Source organism: Bos taurus, chromosome 9, assembly GCF_002263795.3.
Source record: "Bos taurus isolate L1 Dominette 01449 registration number 42190680 breed Hereford chromosome 9, ARS-UCD2.0, whole genome shotgun sequence".
Lineage (NCBI taxonomy): Eukaryota > Metazoa > Chordata > Mammalia > Artiodactyla > Bovidae > Bos > Bos taurus.
Genome location: NC_037336.1, coordinates 602,140 through 624,760, shown reverse-complemented (window position 1 = coordinate 624,760; position 22,621 = coordinate 602,140). Strand labels below are relative to the sequence as shown.

General features: G+C 39.2%; 1 protein-coding gene across 12 annotated transcripts in view; it reads right to left on the bottom strand.

Annotated features, from left to right (window-relative positions):
* PHF3 (PHD finger protein 3) overlaps nt 1-22,621 on the bottom strand; it is a 105,786-nt gene that overhangs the window by 44,439 nt on the left and 38,726 nt on the right. For 8 of the 12 annotated variants that reach the window (XM_024996626.2, XM_024996622.2, XM_059889710.1 and 5 more), the window contains one exon: nt 3,434-3,595. In XM_024996626.2, coding sequence (XP_024852394.1) covers nt 3,434-3,595 — 162 coding nt within the window. Of the gene's footprint in view, nt 1-3,433; nt 3,596-4,480; nt 4,576-6,365; nt 6,506-12,964; nt 13,117-22,621 lie in introns of those variants that run through there. The other 4 variants (XM_059889707.1, XM_024996625.2, XM_059889708.1 and 1 more) reach the window with 4 other exon arrangements.

Sequence of the window (22,621 nt, the reverse complement as noted above, 5' to 3'; positions counted from 1 at the left end):
CCCCGTCAGCTTCCCTAAAGGGTTTCCATGTATGCTAGTAATCTAACAATCTAAATTCTAATATCAGGGATTCTTCCAAAAACTTACACAGCCAGATTAACATAGAGAATGCTCACAGTCAACAAAACATTAAACACTGAGCAAACTACCAATGATCAGACATTTTAGGAAAGTCTCTTAACATGAAAAACAGAAGCAAAAAAATAAAAGAAAAAGGAGAAGAAATTTTAAAAAGTTTAAAACACTGTTAAGTAGATATAAGCATCTGAATGCAGAGTTCCAAAGAATAGCAAGAAGATAAGAAAGCCTTCCTCAGCGATCAATGAAAAGAAATAGAGGAAAACAACAGAATGGGAAAGACTAGAGATCTCTTCAAGAAAATGAGAAGTACCAAGGGAACATTTCATGCAAAGATGGGCTCAATAAAGGACAGAAATGGTATGGACCTAACAGAAGCAGAAGATATTAAGAAGAGACGGCAAGAATACACAGAAGAATTGTACAAAAAAGATCTTCACGACACAGATAATCACGATGGTGTGATCACTGACCTAGAGCCAGACATCCTGGAATGTGAAGTCAAGTGGGCCTTAGAAAGCATCACTACGAACAAAGCTAGTGGAGGTGATGGAATTCCAGTTGAGCTATTTCAAATCCTGAAAGATGATGCTGTGAAAAGTGCAGACTCAATATGCCAGCAAATTGGGAAAACTCAGCAGTGGCCACAGGATTGGAAAAGGTCAGTTTTCATTCCAATCCCAAAGAAAGGCAATGCCAAGGAATGCTCAAACTACTGCACAATTGCACTCACCTCACACGCTAGTAAAGTAATGATCAAAATTCCCCAAGCCAGGCTTCAGCAATACGTGAACCGTGAACTTCCATATGTTCAAGCTGGTTTTAGAAAAGGCAGAGGAACCAGAGATCAACTTGCCAACATCCGCTAGATCATCGAAAAAGCAAAAGAGTTCCAGAAAAACATCTATTTCTGCTTTATTGACTATGCCAAAGCCTTTGACTGTGTGGATCACAATAAACTGTGGACAATTCTGAAAGAGATGGGCATACCAGACCACCTGACCTGCCTCTTAAGAAACCTATATGCAGGTCAGGAAGCAACAGTTAGAACTGGACATGGAATAACAGACTGGTTCCAAATAGGAAAAGGAGTATGTCAAGGCTGTATCTTGTCACCCTGCTTATTTAACTTATATGCAGAGTACATCATGAGAAATCCTGGGCTGCAAGAAGCATAAGCTGGAATCAAGATTGCCGGGAGAAATATCAATAACCTCAGATATGCAAATGACACCACCCTTATGGCAGAAAGTGAAGAGGAACTCAAAAGCCTCTTGAGGTAAGTGAAAGAGGAGAGTGAAAAAGTTGGCTTAAAACTCAAAGTTCAGAAAACGAAGATCATGGCATCTGGTCCCATCAGTTCATGGGAAACAGATGGGGAAACAGTGGAAACAGTGTCAGACTTTATTTTGGGGGGCTCCAAAATCACTGCAGATGGTGACTGCAGCCATGAAATTTAAAGACACTTACTCCTTGGGAGAAAAGTTATGACCAACCTAGATAGCATATTCAAAAGCAGTGACATTACTTTGCCAACAAAGGTCCGTCTAGTCAAGGCTATGGTTTTTCCAGTGTTCATGTATGGATGTGAGAGTTGGACTGTGAAGAAGGCTGAGCGCCGAAGAATTGATGGTTATGAACTGTGGTGTTGGAGAAGACTCTTGAGAGTCCCTTGGACTGCAAGGAGATCCAACCAGTCCATTCTGAAGGAGATCAGTCCTGGGTATTCATTGGAAGGAATGATGCTGAAGCTGAAACTCCAGTACTTTGGTCACCTGATGCGAAAAGCTGACTCATTGGAAAAGACTCTGATGCTGGGAAGGATTGGGGGCAGGAGGAGAAGGGGACGACAGAGGATGAGATGGCTGGATGGCATCACTGACTCGATGGATGTGAGTCTGAGTCAACTCCGGGAGTTGGTGATGGACAGGGAGACCTGGCTGCAATTCACGGGGTCACAAAGAGTCGGACACAACTGAGCGACTGAACTGAATTGAACCGAAGTACCTTATGAAAGACAACATAAAATACCACATGCGTGAAACAACGGCAAAATGCTACAAAAAACATTATTCCCAAAACAAAAAAAGAACACTCAGAATTTGATGAAAAAGTTGATGGATAAACATGAGAAAAATTCAGTAAGAAGAGGAAGAAGATAGAGGTGGATAAGTGAAGAAAATAGAAGAGCCCGTCCCTACTATCTAATACTTGAATAATAGTTTCAGGAAACAAGAGCTGAGAAAATAAAGGGGAAAATAATCAGTGAAATAATTCAAGAGATTTTCCCAGACTCAAAATAGAGTATCACTTTCAAGTTTCTGAGGAAAAACAATTTGCAACCCTGAATTCTATGTTTAATCAGACTATGATTCCAATGTGAGAGCAGATTATAAATACATTTGCAAACATACAAGGTTTAAAAATATATATATATACATACTCCTTTTCCTCACAAAACTACTAGAAGAGGCCAACGAAGGAGCTAAACCAAAGAAAAGTAAATAGGAACTGCAATACAGAACAGAATCCTCAGAAGACTAGTAAAGGGAGCTCTGTGGACAAGAACCACACCTCTAGCTTACATAGGGCTAACATAGCACTGCACATAGCAGCAGATCAGAAGGTCCCCAAAGACACTTTCCTCAGCAAGATGAAAATGACAGAATGCCTGATATGCACAAATATATTCAGAAACGATTCAGATCACTGGCAGAGTAGTTAGGGTGTAATTACTGATATGTACATTAAAAGCTGTGTGTGCAAACGTGTAAACTAATAAGCAAATGATCAATTATTAAATCAGAAAGACAAAGTTGTATAGAACAGTTTATTAAAAGGATCATCACTAACAGCATACTGACTCATAATAACGTAAGTAATTCCTACTGATCTTGTGAAATTATCTATTAGAAAAATGAGAAAATATACTTTTGTTTCATGGGGGAACAAGAGGAGAAAAGAGTGCTAAATTCACCATCCAGAATGGGAAATCAATAAATACAATCATCAGAATAGTCAAGAAGTAGCAATATACACGTGTTACTTAAGAGACATGGAATACCAAAAAAGTAACAATAATTAATAAAACCAGTTTTCTCTAAGAAAAGGGAAAAAAGTAGTAGGATGGCAAGTACTGGAAACTCATAGATACTAGTCAACTCTCTGAATCGTGTAATTTCAACGAAAATTTTTTTTAAATCATACCAACAGATTGATACAATCTCAAAACTGATGATCAAAATGCCTCAGGTTAGCAAACACCAAGAAAATACTATCACTGCTCAGCAAGTTTACACTCGATCACATCTGTCCCTCATTTGATTTCCTAGCTAGGTCTCTTTGGTAGAGTTACCTTGTGCCATTAAACGAGGTGATTTTCTTGGTGATCTCACTGAATTTTCTTCTACTTTGTCCCTCAAATTCCTGTTAGGTAAAATCAGTTCTTCGTCATCAATGGTATCATTGCCACTTTCTTTAACAACTCCTTCATCCATAATATCGTCAAGACCAACAACTAGGAAAAAAAGAAACAAAACAAAAATTTTTTTAAACATTGGTGATGTTAAGTGTTTAAAGGCAGTACAGGAAACACTGTGAGACAGTTTCCTAAAATAGGATAATGCCACTAACAAGCTCCCAATTCAGTTTACAAACTTCTACCTTATGAGGCAACTGGTCAAAGAGAAGACTAGCTGTGATTCTTCTTGGTTTGCCCTCCACTGTCACACACTCTCACTTATCACTCACTGTACCTCTGTGAACATCGTAAGCAGCTACACCTGGAGTACTTAATTAATCCCAAGTTTGGTTAAAGAAGTACAAAAAAGAGTAAATACCCTGAAAAGCTTGCAATTCTAGGATCATGCTAGAACCAAAAGATTCAAGTTCTAGCTGTAATCTATTCCTTGAAGACTTTTATGCTACATGTGTGAGACTAAGTAATGGAGATATACTTTTGAGTTACATCAAGTGCATGCGCACGCAAACACACACACACACAGAATGAAAAACACAATGTAACTTCCCCCTCCCCCCACAAGTTGGGGAAAACAGTAGATGTTTAATATAACTATATAATTAAGTTACCTTCCCCTAATCAAAAGAGAGTCATTCATTTAATGGCAGGGGAGGAGGCATGGAAAAGGAATGCAAGACACTGTATTTATATTATCAACAGGTTTATTTCTGTACCGAACAAATGTCATTTTACTAGCTGACATACAGCAATTCTAAATGTGCAGTTGTATAAAATCTTGTGAAAAGAACGTGATTATTGCAGTCATATGACCTGGATTCAAGTCCCTGCTAAAACACTTAAATAAAACCTGACCAAATCCTTAACCTCTCTACCAGTTTCTTTTATCTCTAAAACGAGAACAACAATACCTGTCCTACCTACCTCACAGGGCTGTTGTGAGGATCAAGTGAGATGATGTATGAGAACTCACTTTGTAACTTTAGAGCACTACACAAATGTTAGTTATTATCTTCATCCTAGGGGTTAGAAGGAACCTCAAGAAGTTATCTAGTCCTCATCTTTGTATCCAAGTAGAACTTCATTTAAGAGTTCAACAAGAAAGTGGTCTATCCTAAAAATTTAAAGAGAACAAAATTCTTTATAAATATACTTTCAAATGGTACAGTCCTTTTGAAGAGCAATTTGACAACAAACAGAATTATGAAACTCCTTATATACTTTGACCAAAATATTATATAAGTATAGAAGAGAGAATAAATTATGAAAAAATGCTGGCTAGAAAACATAGTGTGATCCTTGTTAGTAACAAACAAAATGTTGTGCATGCACATTTAGACAAACCAAAAAAAAAAAAAAAAAAGATCAGCAAGAAATGGATGAAAATTATAACAACAATTATTCTATAAAATAATATACTTTTTCCCTATTTTCCACATTTCCTGCTATATGCATGGGTTACTCTCAAAAACAGAGTCCATGTTTTTTATCACTATGCTATATGTACTAAAGGCTTAGAGAAGAATTTATCTTTGGAAAATTCATCAGGACTCTCATATTTTATTTGAGATTTTTTAAATATATTTAAGATATAATTGGGGGAAACGTGGGGAGTTCCATTAGAAGGTTACTCCACCATGATGGATGCTGCCACACATTCATACACATTCTCAGAGAATCTCTAACATTAGATAATTAGTTCTACCATGTTTATTTTAAAAAGCAAAAGTTAAGCATTATATGCATACATGTATGAAGAGATAGAAATGGATGGGGGAAGGAAGGTTATCTGTGACTATCTGGTGGTAAGGTGGAGTAAGGAATTGGGGAAGCGGGGTTTCAATCACTGTATATTTTCTATAATAAACATGCATTTTGTATTGTAATCAGGAGGGAAAGTAATAATTCAAAAAACAGTCCAGGAGAAAAGTGATTAAAACCTGATTAACAGTGTTCATTGCCAGGATTATAAAAGGGCAGTCTGAATTTTAGGGCTATACTGCACAGCAGGATCAACAGGATTTAGCAAAGACAAATCTAGAGGTCAATTACTAGGTTTTACCTTATTCCCTTTTCCTGGCAGCTACAGCTGACCCCTCTACCCATCCTGAACCCGTTTCTCACTTGATTTCTGAACATCACACACTCCTCCCTCACTGTCTACTTCTCAACACCCTTTATAGATTCTTCTTGCAGGTATCACACACCAAAGGACTTAAAAGGTTCAGTCTTTCCATCTCCCCTTTATGTGTACTCACTTCTCCCTAAATGATTTCATCCAGTCCATATATACTCACTTGACTCTCAAAGTTATATTCCCCAGCTCCAAGCTCACATATGACCTCCTAAGAGTGTGATCTAACATGTCCACTAGGTTGTCAAACAGGTATCTCAATGTCAACATAGAAAAGAAACACTGATTCTACCCATTTCCCCTCCCCTCAGTAAAACTGCCCTCCTAAAACAGTCCCGGTAATGGAACCCAGCTGCTCAATGCTAACGTTCTAGAACTATCCCCAGCGCCTCTCTCCTCATATCCTACATTCAAGGGTCAGCTCAACCTGCTAGCTCTATCTACAAAACACATCACCTGTCTGATCACCACTGACTACTCCCACAGTTCACCTTCTCCCCACACCCCCATCATCTCCCATCAAGCCCCTCAGTGTCCCAGGATCCTCCATGGCCACCCGCCACAGACACATACTCATACTCACAGTTTGTTTTCCAGACGTCATAACTATATCTTAGATTCTTTCAAAATATAAAGTTATATCATGTTACCATTCTTCTATCCTCCAAACCTTACCAATACAGATGTATGTTCACACACTTCAGATACATTTTCAAAATCCCAGCCAAGGCCTCCGGGATCCAGAGAAGAGCAGCCCCCACCCACTTTCCTCACTTCTTGACCACTGACTCACAGTGCCACAATCACACTGGTCTCTCCATAACACCGAGAAGCAAAAAAAAAAAAAAAATCAAGCTCTAGGTTGTCTTGAACATTTCCAGGGCTCTCAAGCAGTACGCCCCCCAAAACCAATGCATCTGCTTAACCTTGCTGTGCCTCAAGCTGCTCTATGAAGCAGAGATCATGCTAGTGGTCAGCGGTGCACTGTAATTATTACGTCAGTGTGAGTGCAGGGCTTAGAACAGAATCTGGCACCTAGCAACTGTGGACTTTGGTTCACAGTCTCCCCTATTATGGACCCCACCATCACAATTTATGTATTCTTTTTCCCCTCTATTCTCCCAAGAACAAATCTTCCATTAAAAATGTACCTGAAATTTCTTTCTTCTAATCCATTTGTCTGATTAAAGTAAATCAGAGTATAGAATGAACAATCTCTTGTAAAACCCATCCAACTAGATATTTAAGTTTTGGAAAGTTCAGTCCAACAATTTCCACTAAGAAAATGAATAGAAAGCAGTGACATAGAATCTGTTCTCTTTTCAAATCTCTGTTTATTCTCAGTTCAGTTCAGTCGCTCAGTCGTGTCCAACTCTTTGCAACCCCATGAATTGCAGCACGCCAGGCCTCCCTGTCCATCACCAACTCCCGGAGTTTACTCAAACTCATATCCATCGAGTCAGTGATGCCATCCAGCCATCTCATCCTCTGATGCCCTCTTCTCCTTCTTCCCTCAATCTTTCCCAGCATCAGAGACTTTTCCAATGAATCAGCTCTTCACATTGGGTGGCCAAAATACTGGAGCTTCAGGCTTCAGCGGCAGTCCTTCCAACCAGTGTTCAGAGTTGATCTCCCTTAATATTGACTGGTTTGATCTCCTTGCTGTATAAGGGACATTCAGGAGTCTTCTGCAGCACCACAGCTCGAAGCCATCAATTCTTCTGACACTCTGCCTCCTTTACAGTCCAGCTCTCACAGCCATAAGTGATCACTGGGGAAACCACAGTGACCATACGGGCCTTTGTTGGCAGTCATGTCTCAGCTTCTCAACACACTTTGTAGGTTTGTCATAGCTTTCCTGCCAAGAAGAAATAATCTTCTGATTTCATGGCTACAGTTACCATTTGCAGTGATATTAGAACCCAAGAAGAGGAAATCTGTCACTATTTCCACCTTTTCCCCTTCTATTTGCCATGAAGTAATGGGACTGGATGCCATGATCTTAGTTTTGTTAATATTTAGTTTTAAGCTGGAGCTTTCACTTTCCTCCTTCATACTTATCAAGAGGCTCTTTAGTTCCTCTTCGCTTTCTGCCATTAGAGTGGTATCATTCACATATCTGAGGTTGCTGATGTTTCTCCGGCCTACCTTGATTCCAGCTTGTAACTCATCCAGCCCGGCATTTCTCATGATGTGCTCAGCATATAGGTTAAATCAACAGAATGACAGCAGAAGACAGCTCTGTCATACTCCTTTCTCAATCCTGAACTAATCTGTTGCTCCATACATGGTTCCATTTCTTGACCCAAATACAGGTTTCTCAAGAGACAAGTAAGATGGTCTGGTATTCCCATCTCTTTAAGAGCTTTCCACAATTTCTATGATCCACACAGTCAAAGGCTTTAACATGGTCTATGAAACAGAGGTAGATGTTTTTCTGGAATTCCTTTGCTTTCTCTATGATCCAGGGAATGGCAATTTGTCTCTGGATCCTCTGACTTTTCTAAACCCAGCTCGGACGTCTGCAAGTTCTTGATTCAGGTAATGCTGAAGCCTAGCATGCAAGATTTTAAGCATGACCTTACTAGCATAGGTGATGAGTGCAACTGTCCGATGGTCTGAACATTCTTTACTACTCTTCTTGGGAACTGGGATGAGGCCCAACCTTTTCCAGTCCTGTGGCCACTGCTGGGTCTTCCAAATCTGCTGACATGTTGAGTGCAACAATTTGACAGCATCATTCTTCAGGGTTTTGAATAGCTCTACTGGAAATCCTACTACTGGAAAAGTTCAGTTTTAATTCCAATCCCAAAGAAAGGCAATGCCAAAGAAGGCTTAAACTACTGCACAATTGCACGCATCTCACATGCTACCAAAGTAATGCTCAAAATTCTCCAAGCCAGGCTTCAACAGTACATGAACCGTGAACTTCCAGATGTTCAAGCTGGATTTAGAAAAGGCAAAGAAACCAAAGGATCAAATTGCCAACATCTGCTGGATCAGAGAAAAAGCAAGAGAGTTCCAGAAAAACATCTACTTCTCCTTTATTGACTATGCCAAAGCCTTTGACTGTGTGGATCATAACAAACTGTGGAAAATTCTTGAAGAGATGGGAATACCAGACCACTTTACCTGCCTCCTGAGAAATCTGTATGCAGGTCAGGAAGCAACAGTTAGAACTGGACATGGAACAACAGACTGATATTTTCACTCTGCTTATTTAACTTGTATGCAGAGTACATCATGAGAAATGCTGGGCTGGATGAAGCACAAGCTGGAATCAAGAATGCCGAGAGAAATATCAATAACCTCAGATATGCAGATGACACCACCCTTATGGTAGAAAGCAAAGAAGAACTAAAGAGCCTCTTGATGAAAGTGAAAGAGAGTGAAAAAGTTGGCTTAAAACTCAACATTCAGAAAACTAAGATTATGGCATCTGGCCCCATCACTTCATGGCAAACAGATGGGGAAAAAACAGAAACAGTGACAGACTTTATTTTGGGGGGCTCCAAAATCACTGAAGATGGTGATTGCAGCCATGAAATTAAAAGACACTTACTCCTTGGAAGGAAAGTTATGACCAACCTAGATAGCATATTAAAAAGCAGAGACATTACTTTGCCAACAAAGGTCCATCTAGTCAAAGCTGTAGTTTTTCCAGTAGTCATGTATGGATATGAGAGTTGAACTATAAAGAAAGCTGAGCACAAAAGAATTGATGCTTTTGAACTGTGGTATTGAAGAAGACTCTTGAGAGTCTCTTGGACTGCAAGGAGATCCAACCAGTCCATCCTAAAGGAAATTGGTCCTGAATATTCATTGGAAGGACTGATGCTGAAGCTGAAACTTCAATACTTTGGTGAGCTGATGCGAAGAACTGACTCATTGGAAAAGACCCTGATGTTGGGAAAGCTTGGGGGCAGGAGAAGAAGGGGACGACAGAGGATAAGATGGTTGGATGGCATCACTGACTCAATGGACGTGAGTCTGAGTAAGCTCCAGGAGTTGGTGATGGAGAGGGAGGCCTGGCATGCTGCAGTCCACAGGGTCACAAAGAGTCAGACACGACTAAGCGACTGAGCTGAACTAGAATTCTATTGCATCCATTAGCTTCACAGCAGTGACCCCTGAGGCTCACTTGACTTCACACTCCAGAATCACACCACCATAGTTAGCCGGTTCATTAAGATCTTTTTTTGTACAGTTCTTCTGTGTATTCCTTCCATCTCTTACTGATCTTCAGTGTCTACTAGGTCTCTACTGTTTCTGTCCCTTATTGTGCCCATTTTTAGGTGAAATGTTCCCTTGTTTAAGTAAAATTTATTAAATTTCTCAAAACTGGCGTAAGTTTAAGTCACTTTACACCATACAGAAGGGAGAACCACAGTACTGCAGAGACGTCACATCTGACAAGCCTTAATTCAACTCACGCTGGCAGTACAAAGGCCAAACTCCACTGCTTCTAGGAACTTATCTCCTCTATTATGAAACTTGGCCCTAATTATCAGACTTGAGAAAAACCTAAAGAGCATGGTCTTTCTGCAAAGTCACAACGATAAAGGTTACATATCTATTTCAGAGTTTGTGATGTGAAGTAAAATAAAAACTGTCACAGATATATCCTCGTAACAGAGCCCCCTCAGGTTTATCCTCTGACACAGCAGCAGACCACCACTCAGCCTCTAAGGGCCTCCCTTCAGAAAGTGTCTCCTTTATGGATGATTCACACGCTCCTTCCAAACAGAGTCCACGTTATGACACACATCATCAATTTGTGTGTTATCTATACAATGAGTCATTTGGGGGTGAATAATTTTAAAAATACAAATAATGCTACTACCTTTTTTCCCTCTTAAACTTCTTCTCTACAATAAATTTTAAAACACAAGCTTACTGAGTCAAAGAAGGCAAATTTATATATTCTATTTTTCAACCTCAACCCATGACTTTTGATAAAGAGTATAAACAATTTACAGCACAAAAAGTTTCATATTAAGTCTCAATTAAGAACTTACTAACACTGAGTTGCAGATTTTTAAAAGAAACACAGTTATTATAAGCCTGACATACATACTGCTTTTCTGTATTTTTTTTAGCTCGGCCTTCTCGTCTAGGCTTGTCTTAATGCGTTTTTCTTTCAATAATTTATATGAACTCTTTGTGTAATATCTTCGTTACCTATTTAATGCAAGTATTTTCCCTCGTTTACCTTTATTTTAGTATTATCTCATGCTGCTGCTGCTGCTACTAAGTCGCTTCAGTTGTGTCCAACTCTGTGCAACCCCACAGATGGCAGCCCACCAGGCTCCCCCGTCCCTGGCAAGAGTACTGGACTGGGGTGCCATTGCCTTCTCCGATTATCTCATAATCTTTCTTCAGAATACTGTCTTCAGTTACTCCAACAGGATTAAATTATCCATCCTTTCTGTTGAAATTTAACACATTCTAAAGTCTTATATTTAAACATATATTTTCACTTTTGTCAAATATTTAAGTATTTAAACAAATATTTCGACTTTTGTCAAACAATTCATGCTTTGGGAAAAACTGATTAGTATTTCACAGAGAGTTTCTATCAAACAAATCTAAAAGACACTAAAAGACTAAATCTAAATCTAAAAGACTAAAAGGTTAAATGATGTTAAAACAGTTTTTTCACTGCAAATCTTTAGAACCTTCAATGTTAAAGGCATATTATTTGAGGGAAAGAAGTGCACATGGTAAAACTGCTTCCCAAACTTTATGTTCTCACACACATACCAATAAAACATACACCAAAATGCAACGATAGGTATTTCAGAAAGCAGCTTTCTCCTTCTTCTTACTCATACTTTCTAATCCATATCACATTAAAAACACTTTGTCAAAAAGAATTTCCCCCAAAAATACATAATCACTGGTGCCACTTTTTAAATCTTCCCTTTGTAAAGTTATACATGTACCTGATTTTAAAGAATTGTGCCTAATTCTATAAAATTTATGAAGAAAAACATTAATGCTCAGCACCCACTCACTTTCCTTCTGCTTCCCCAACTGAACCTCAGTTCACTGGGAAAACGTAGGTCGTATCTCCCTCCACTGAAAGGCTACTGTAAAAACTATACTAACATGTGCCTGACTGAATGCTTGACTGAAAACATAAGAGAGTAGCCATTATAATATCTTAGCAGATACTATAATTATTTTTCAAACCATTTTCTGTAGCCCTAAGTACCCTTCACTCTGACCCCTCCCCAACTGTCAAAATAATTTCTCTTATTGCCAAAATGATTCTACCACATTATAAAAGTGAGATGATAATCATTCCCTAACTTTTGAGCATTTTAATTCCATCCTAAAATACCATAAATTATGTACCTTTATAGTAATTCATTCAAAAATATTGAGCACCTACTATGTGTCACATGCTGGCATAGATTATTCCAGATACCAATGACACAGAATTCTCAAGACAAACAACCCGGTTTCTCCGCTAAACGTGAAGAAGTAAGGGATTAGAAATAGAAAAGTGTGTGCATGTTCAGTCGCTCAGTTGTGTTTGACTCCTTGAGACCCTATGCGATAGCCCTCCAGGCTCCTCTGTCCATAGGATTTCCCAGGCAAGAACACTGGAGAGGGTTGCATTTCCTTCTCCAGGGGAACATCCTGACCCAGGTATTGAACCCATTTCTCCTGCACCTCCTGCAAGGGCAGGAGGATTCAGCTGGGAGGCCATTTAGTAACCGTTATGGGGGGTAAGCATTTACATAGACTGATACATACTAAAGTCACATAGCAACCAAATGAACATATGAACATATTGACCTATTTCAATTCCAATTCAAACCGTAAAAGGAAAAATGTGTGGGAACTGGGTAAATAAATGAACACTGACTGCATACTTGGAAACATTAAAATGTATCTTTATTTTAGACAGGATAATATTGATGATTTTTTTAAAAATAAAGAATTCTTTTATTTTAGAGATACATACTGAAATATTTACAAATGAAATTATATGGTTTCTGAGCTCTTCTTCAAAATAATCTTGGTTGAGGGGAGGTAAGGAGGACTGAAGCCTGGTGTGCTGTGGTCCATGGGGTCAAAAAGAGTTGGACACGACTGAGTGACTGAACTGTGCTGAAGGAGAAATGAGTGGGGTTTAAATGGAAAAAGAAGAACTATTAATATTAACTAACTGTATAAGTAACAGGTAGATGAGGGTTCATTTATTATACTAGTCTCACTGCCTTGATGGAGAAGGAAATGGCAACCCACTCCAGTATTCTTACCTGGAAAATCCCATGGACTGAGGAGCCTGGTAGGCTACAGTCCATGGGGTCGCAAAGAGTCAGACACAACTGAGTAACTTCACTTCACTTCACTGCTTTGATGTTTTCCAAAAAACAGGAAAAATTTTAAAAACTGTTGCCATGAAGCTTCCTTTTAACTAGGATGAGACAAATAAAAAAGATATATAGTGTATAAACAAAAGGGAAGAATGGGGAGTACAAAGAAGGGAACAAACAGTGGTCTATAATTTTAAACTGAGAGGCCAGGGAGAGCCGGGGATACTGGTACTGGTTGTCTCCTGCCAAGAGCTTCCAGGCCAGGAGAAAAGCTCACTGCTCAGGCCAGAAAGAGCCTGGGGACAGCAATGCCGAGGTGAATTTTCAGCAAAAGCAGAACAAGTTGAGGGAGTAGCTTTCTAGTTAGAAGGCACATCAAGTACCTAGACTCTGAGGCAGGAGTATGCCCAGGATGGTGAAAGAACAGAAAAATGGGGGCAAGTCTATGTGGCCAGATTAGCAAAAAGGGGGAGAAGAGCAGGTAAAAATAGAAAGGTACAGGGGGTAAGCTAGGTTCAGTCTCATAGGCCAGGAGAACTTTAGTTTTCTCCTTTGTGTGAAATGGAAAGGGACCAGAGCATTGTGAATAAAAGGGTGATAGGATCTAACTCTCCAAGATTACTCTAGATGCTGTTCTGAAAACATATGGGACAAAAACCCCAGAGGCAGAAGCAGGGAAACCACTTCCAGGCTAATGCAATAATCCAGATGAGAAATGGTAATGACTAAAACCACAGTGGCAGTGAACTAAGTGAGACTGTATGAGATACCAGAGTCTGGACATATTCTAAAAACAATGCCAACAGGATCTGCTGATCAAGTGAATACAGAACATGAAAGAAATAAAAATGACTTCAATGTTTTTTGTTAAGCAACTCCAAAGAAGTTAACATTTCTAGAAATGAGGGACACTGTAGGCATAAAGTGGTACAAGGAGAACTGGGAGTTGGAGAAGCAGGTACCACGAGTTCAGTGTTAGACATTAAGCTTAAAATGCCCAACAGACAGCCAAAGAAGTAAATACAGGAGTCTGGAGTATATATATTTAAGAGCTGAATTACAAAGCGTGTTTTAAGTCATAAAATTAGGGCTTCCCCAGTGACTCAGAGGGTAAAGAATCCACCTGCAATGTGGGAAACCTGGGTTCAATCACTGGGTTGGGAAGATCCCCTGGAGAAGGGAATGGCTACCCACTCCAGTATTCTGGCCTGGAGAATTCCATGGACAGAGGAGCCTGGCAGGTCCATGGGGGAGAAGGCAATGACACCCCACTCTGGTACTCTTGCCTGGAAAATCCCATGGACGGAGGAGCCTGGTAGGCTGCAGTCCATGGAGTCGCTGAGAATCGGACAAGACTGAGCAACTTCACTTTCACTTTTCGCTTTCATGCATTGGAGAGGGAAATGGCAACCCACTCCAGTGTTCTTGCCTGGAGAATCCCGGGGACGGGGAAGCCTGGTGGGCTGCCGTCTATGGGGTCGCACAGAGTTGGACAAGACTGAAGCGACTTAGCAGCAGCAGCAGCAGAGCAACCTTCACTTTCATTTTCACTTTTCAATTCACCATAAAAGTGAGTAAAAATAGAGAAGATGCTTAAAATCTGAATCCTGAAATACTCCAGTGCCTAGAGGTCAAGAAGATGAAGAGGAGAATCAGAAAAAACTGAGAGAAGACAAGAAGGTGAGAGAATAACCAGGAATGGTGAACCAAAAATCGCATCTGGCAGAGTGACACTGCTTGCAACCCAAAGCAGCTGATGAGAGTGAAATCAGAATGTGGAGGAGAGATACTGGGGGTGAGAGCATTAAAATTCTTTCCAGGAGTTTGTAGTAAACACACAAAAAGAACAGGGCAAGACAACTATACTGATGAATAAATATAAAAGGTGATATGTGGCTAACACTGAAACTCAACTGTAAGGACCTAGACAGAGACTCTTTCAGACTTCTACCAAGCACAGAGAAAAAGAGATATTCCATTATGTTAATTACATATCATATCCATGAAATACAGAAAATAGAAACCTAATCAGAGGGGACTTTTCCTCGTTGTCCAGTGGCTAAACCTCATGCTCCCAATGTAGGGGCCCAGGTTTGTTTCCTGGTGAAGGAAATAGATTCCATGTGCCACAACTAAGACCCAGCACAGTCAAATTAATTAATTAATTAAGTTTTTTAAAAAGAAAACCTAATCAGAAAACACAAAAACCTAATATCATAAATACCTAAGTATCTGATTTCATAAATATCTAAATATGTACCTAAGTATAGGATATAAGGGCAAAAAAATGTACCAAAGGGTTGTTTTTTTTTTTTTTTTAACTATCAGGTAACATTATGAAATTAAGGAAAATATCAAAATGTACATAACAATTTTTCAGTTGAATTAGCTCCACTCCATAATTCTAAGAAGCACATAGAAGAAGCACTTGGCCACACCCAGCCAACCCCAGAAAACTTAAGAGTTAAGTTAAACTGGAGTGTTAAGTGGGTACTGGGGAGTATTGAGTTGCTTCAGAATCTGCTCCTTGGTTGGTTGGAAATCATTGTCTTACAGTTGATTTACATAATCCACTAATTACAGACTCAACTTGGCCGAAAAACTAAATATTAAGGTATTCTTATAAACACAACCCAAGGAGATACTATAGTTGACCCTTGAATAATATAGGTTTGAATTGTAGGAGTCCACTTATTCACAACTTTTTTTTCAACTGTAAATATTTATGATCCATCCATATGATCATAAATTTATGATCATATTTATGATCACATGATCCATGGTTGGCTCAACCTCTGAACTTGGAACCGCAGATACGGAGGAACTGTGGACAGCAAGGAACCTCTGATATGGAAGGCAGACTCTACATTATACTCAAGATTTTTGACTGTGCTGAAGGCTGACATCCCTAAATCACACTGTTCAAGGATCAACTGTAGAACTACTTATTAACATTGGATTATTTTAATCTGACAAAAGGATTAACTAACAACCACTTAAATTAAGTATACTTTCCATTTGCTATTTCTCTACTAGGAATGTTCTTCCCTTACCCAGGAACCCACGATCTTCAAAAGGCTGGCCACTATATGTGTCCAAGCACACTGCTTCTCTTGGGTCACCTCCACCCACAGAGCTGCCCTAACCAGCCCAACTCTCTGAGATGGTGCTGGCCACCAAACAACCAACCAGACAGTCTCTATCACCTTACATTCTACTTAGAAGCTCCAGAACAGGGATTTTGTCTCAAACCCAACTGTATCCTCCAGCACATGATGGGCACCCAACAACTGTTTCTTAAATGAACAAAGAGCACCAACCAAAGAGCACCAACCACTTTTTGCCAAATCATTACACCTTACAACTGTGGAATCACATGCTGCTGGTGCTTGGAATGCATTTTAATGAGAATGTTACCATAAAACAGGAACTGGGTGAAAAGAAGTGACTAACTCTCCTATAATATGAATCTTAGCTTTATTTATTTTCACACTGCAATGAACCAGATCCCAACAAGGCACTTCATTCTTTGCTTTTATTCAAACATAAAAGAAAACCAGAAACAAATGAGGTTAAGCAAAAAGTTCTTAGAGGATTACGTATTTTTCAGTATGTAAAACTGATTAACATCCTTAATCCATAGCACCCCGTGAAAAGACTCTAATGATAGTTTATACAAAACTAAATAGAATATAAACTCCATGAGAGCAGGAATTTGACACTGTTTTCTGATATGTCTGTAACTCCTATAACAACCAATGTAATTCCTATTAACATCAGCAGATTGAAAACATAACCTAACTGCATCAAAACTCAAATACAATGCCTGGGTATTTTATTCTTTTTGGTGCAATTAAGATTGTTTCCAATCACTATTTAATGTCAAAGTTTCTTTTACACAGTAACATTTATCTGTTGTATTGCAGCTTTAGCTCTGATGCATTACTAATTCTATCTTTCTGAGCAGGTAGTTTTTCTGTTGTTTGGCTGTTTCATGTCGGGATACTTCCTTATAATCTCTGGTTTTTAAAAACTATAAGGATTATTTTACTCTGGGTTCTTGAAGGAGTTAGCCAATGCTACTGTGATACGGAGTTCCGATCAGCTCAGTTCAGTTGCTCAGTCTGTCCGACTCAATGAGACCCCATGGACTGCAGGATGCCAGGCCTTCCTGTCCATCACCAACTCCCAGAGTTTACTCAAATCCATGTCCATTGAGTCGGTGATACCATCCAAACATCTCATTCTCTGTCATCCCCTTCTTCTGCCTTCAATCTTTCCCAGCATCAGGGTCTTTTCAAATAATTCAGTTTTTCACATCAAGTGCCCAAAGTATTGGAATTTCAGCTTCAGCATCAGACTTTCTAATGAATATTCAGGAATGATTTCCTTTAGGATGGACTGGTTGGATCTCCTTGCAGTCCAAGGGACTTTCAAGAGTCTTCTCCAATACCACAGTTCAAAAGCATCAATTCTTCGGCGCTCAGCTTTCTTCACAGTCCAACTCTCACATCCATACATGAACACTGGAAAAACCACAGCCTTGACTAGATGGACCTTTGTTGGCAAGTAATATCTCTGCTTTCTAACATGCTGTCTAGGTTGGTCATAACTTTCCTTCCAAGAAGTAAGCGTCTTTTAATTTCATGGCTGCAGTCACCATCTGCAGTGATTTTGGAGCCCCCCAAAATAAAGTCTGACACTGTTTCCACTGTTTCCCCATCTATTTGCCATGAAGTGATGGGACCAGATGCCATGATCTTAGTTTTCTGAATGTTGAGCTTTAAGCCAACTTTTTCACTCTCCTCTTTCACTTTCATCAAGAGGCTTTTTAGTTCTTCCCTTTCTGCCATAAGGGTGGTGTCATCTGCATATCTGAGGTTATTGATATTTCTCCCAGCAATCTTGTTTCCAGCTTCTGCTTCCTCCAGCCCAGCGTTTCTCATGATGTACTCTGCATATAAGTTAAATAAGCAGGGTGAAAATATACAGCCTTGACGAACTCCTTTTCCTATTTGGAACCAGTCTGTTGTTCCATGTCCAGTTCTAACTGTTGCTTCCTGACATGCATACAGGTTTCAATAGAGGCAGGTCAGGTGTTCTGGGATTCCCATCTCTTCAAGAATTTTCCACCGTTTATTGTGATCCACACAGTCAAAGGCTTTGGCATAGTCAATGAAGCAGAAATAGATGTTTTTCTGGAACTCTCTTGCTTTTTCGATGATCCAGCGGATGTTGGCAATTTGATCTCTGGTTCTTCTGCCTTTTCTAAATCCAGCTTGAACATCTGGAAGTTCACGGTTCATGTACTATTGAAGCCTGGCTTGCAGAATTTTGAGCATTACTTTGCTGGTGTGTGCGATGAAGGCAATTATGTCGTAGTTTGAACATTTCTTTGGCATTGCCTTTCGTAGGGATTGGAATGAAAACTGACCTTTTCCATTTCTGTGGCCACTGCTCAGTTTTCCAAATTTGCTGGCACAGTGAGTGCAGAACTTTCACAGCATCGTCTTTCAGGATTAGAAATAGCTCAACTGGAATTCCACCACCTCCACTAGCTTTGTTTGTAGTGATGCTTTCTAAGGCCCACTTGACTTCACATTCCAGGATGTCTGGCTCTGAGCGAGTGATCACACCCCATCATGATTATCTGGATCGTGAAGATCTTTTTTGTACAGTTCTTCTGTGTATTCTTGCCACCTCTTCTTAAAATCTTCTGCTTCTGTTAGGTCCATACCATTTCTGTCCTTTATTGTGCCCATCTCTGTTCCTTGGTACTTCTAATTTTCTTGACGAGATCTCCAGTCTTTCCCATTCTGTTATTTTCCTCTATTTCTTTGCACTGATCGCTGAGGAAGGCTTTTTTGTCTCTCCTTGCTATTCTTTGGAACTCTGCTTTCAAATGGGTATATCTTTCCTTTCTCCTTTGCTTTTCGCTTCTCTCCTTTTCACAGCTATTTGTAAGGCCTCCTCAGACAGCCATTTTGCTTTTTTGCATTTCTTTTCCTTGGGGATGGTCTTGATCCCTGTCTCCTGTGCAATGCCACAAACCTCCGTCCATAGTTCATCAGGCACTCTATCTAAATCTATTTCTCACTTCCACTGCATAATCAAAGGACTTGATTTAGATCATACCTGAATGGTGATATGGAGTAGAGGTTTGTTATTCGTTTTCTTTCGTTACTCATGGTAACTTCCTGATTGGAGTCAAATTTATAAGGTGGTTCTAATCTCTTGAGATAAAAATTTGGAAACCCTGAATTTTTGTATATACTCACGCATCTGTTTATCCAAGCTGTGCTTAAGACTGAACATTCACTGTGTGTTTCAGCTGCTGTTACAGGAATTACAGATATATCAAAAACAGTGACAAATTCCTGCCCTCATGGAGTTTACATTCTACTTAATGTTGTATATAATATCAGTAAAAGTCATCTCCTGGGCTGCTATGGACTTCAGCTGACATACATTTCTGCTCAACATTAGTTAATTCACTTGTAAGCAAATAATTTGAGCTTGAAATCAGGTATAAAATGGGCAAAGAAGAATCTTCATAGCCTCACTAGCAAGGCTCTTGGCAAAGATAATCTGGATGCTAAAATTCCTAGCTTCAACAGTGAAGTTCTGATACTTGATGAATAAATCATTCACATAAAGACAAAATTTTTGCCTGCTATGGTAAAAAAAAAAAAAGTGTCCAGTTATTGAATATGCCAGTTAGAAAGGGAGATTTGATCTGCAGAGTAAACAAGACTATTACACAGCCAGACAAAAGTTATTTTTAAATCAGCTGATAAAACAAAAGGCATCATTTGAACATGTACAATCATCACATGAAACTGAATTAAGAAAGCATTAGGACATGAATTGTCTGCTTGAAAACTTGGTTCAAGTACTTAGTCAAAGTAATTTGATGCCCCAGCAGTGACTGAAAACGCTAACAGACCCATCAGTATCTCAGCAGATAAATCCTGGGAATACCTTTGATACCAAGGATTATTCTACTCACAAGCTTTATCGACTTTTAGAAGGAGAAAATAGGAAAAAAGAATTATTACCCATGGAAATCTGGAGAAGTGGCCGAGAAACTAAAACAGGATGTTTCTTTGGTACAACAACAGTTGGCAGAATCTCCTCAGGAATATTCTTTCTTTCTGTCCAAACTAAATAATGATGTGGACATGCTCTGTGATGCTTTGTATCAAGGAGGAAATCAGCTTTTGCTTAGTGGACACTTTTGGCTGTTGGGTACAATACTGCTGTACATTGTTGTACAAGTATTCAAGTCCCTGTTTTCATTCCTTTTGGATATATATCTGTAAGTGGATGCTGGAACAGAGTTAACACAGCAGTTTCACTAGGTTGAATTTAACTGAACAACCTAATTCATCTTCTTATTGATATTTTTGCTGATGTGAATACTAAAAGAAAAATTGGGGTATCTAGTAAACTGCATCAAGTGGAAAGAGAATTATATGTATATTTTTTAAAAGATGAAGATTAAAGAATCTTCATCAAGGACATCAAGAATTTAGAAAACCAAAGATTAAAGCTATTGGTTTTGAAGACTGAAATTTACCAAAAATGAAATCTTCACTGCCTGTGCTACATTTTAATGTTTTAGATATTTGGAGAAGAACATAGCTAATAATGGAAAAGGAAATGGCAACGTACTCCAGTATTCTTGCCTGGGAAATTACATGGACAGAGAAGGCTGGTGGGCTACAATCCATGGGGGTCACTGAGAGTCAGACACTACTGAGCAACTGAACAACAAAATATCTATTAATAACATGCCCCAAACAATCTACAGATTCAATGCAGTCCCTAACAAAATTCCAATGGCTCTTTCACAGAAATGGAATAGGCAATCCTAAATTTGTATGGAACCACAAAAGACCCTGAATAGCCAAAGCAATCTTAAGAAAGAAGAACAAAACTAGAGACATCATACTTCCTGTTTTCAAGCTATACCATTTTCAAACTATATCATACATACCATATATCCATCATACCATAAAACAATCAAAACAAGCACACTGATCAACAGAATAGAACTGAGAACCCAGAAACAAATTCATGCATACACTGTCATTAATTTATGACAACAGAGCCAAGAATACACAAAGTAGTAGTCTCTTCAATAAATGGTGTTGGGAAAACTGAATAGCTCATGTAAAGGATGAAACTAGACCACTATCTTATACCACACACAAAAACCACCACAAAATGAGTTAAAGACATGAACATAAGACACGAAAACATACAACCTCCTGGAAGAAAACATAAGAGAAAAAGCTCCCTGATATTGGTCTTGGCAGTAATTTTTTGGATTTGACACTAAAAGCAAAAGCAACAAAAGCAAAAATAAACAAGTGTGACTACATCAAACTAAAAGCTTCTGCACAACAAAGGAAACCATCAACAAAATGAAAAGGCAACCTATAGAACTGGAGCAAATACTTGCATATCCTACAGCTAATACGAGGTTAGTATCAAAAATATATGAAGCATTCAACTCAACAGCAAGAAAATAATCCAATTAAAAAATGAGTGAAGCACTAAATAGACATTTTACCAAAGGAGACATCCAAATAAATGGCCAATAAATTCATGAAAAGGTGCCAACAATCCCTAATCACCTGGGAAATGCAAATAAAAACAACAATGAAATATCACCTCATGCCTGTCGGAAAGGTTATCTTCAAAAAAAAACAAGAGAAATATAAGTGTTGTCAAGGATGTGGAGAAAAAGTACACTTGTACTGTTGGCAGGAATGTAAACTGCTGCAATCGCTATGAAGTTCCCCAAAATACTAAAAATAGAAATACCATGTTGTTATTTTAGTCACTAAGGCCTGCCTGACTCTTTGGCGACCCCATGGACTCTAGCTTGCCAGGCTCCTTTGTCCGTGGGATTTTGCAGGCAAGAATATTGAAGTGGATTGCATTTCCTTCTCCAGGGGATCTTCCCAATTCAGGGATAGAATCCACGGCTTCTGCCACAACTCCTGCATTGTAGGCAGATTCTTTACCCCTGAGCCAGTAAAGAATCCACCTCACAATTCAGGAGACATGGGTTCTATCCCTGGGTTGGGAAGATATCCTAGAGGAGGGAATGACAACCCACTCCAGTATTCTTGCCGGGATAATCCCATGGACAGAGGAGCCTGGCAAGCTAGAGTCCATGGGGTTGCGAAGAGTAGGACGTGACTGAACAAGCATTTAGAACTACCATACTATGAAGCAATTTCACTGCTGGGTATATATCCAAAGGGGATGAAAACAGGATACTGGAGAGATATCTGCACTCCCACATCCATTGCAGCATTAGTTACAACAGCTAAGATACGGAAACAACCTCATCTAACAAAGGCTGACTAGATAAAGATGTGGAATATATATACTCTGTAGAATATTACTCATGAGAATGTAGAATATTATTCATGAGAAAGAAGAAATCCTGCCATTAGGGATGACACGAATGGACCCTGAAGGTATTGCGGTAAGTGAAATAAGCCAGACAAAGAAAACACAAATACTACACAGCAATCACTTACATGCGGAATCTAAAAAAAGGTCAAACTTAGACAAAAAGAG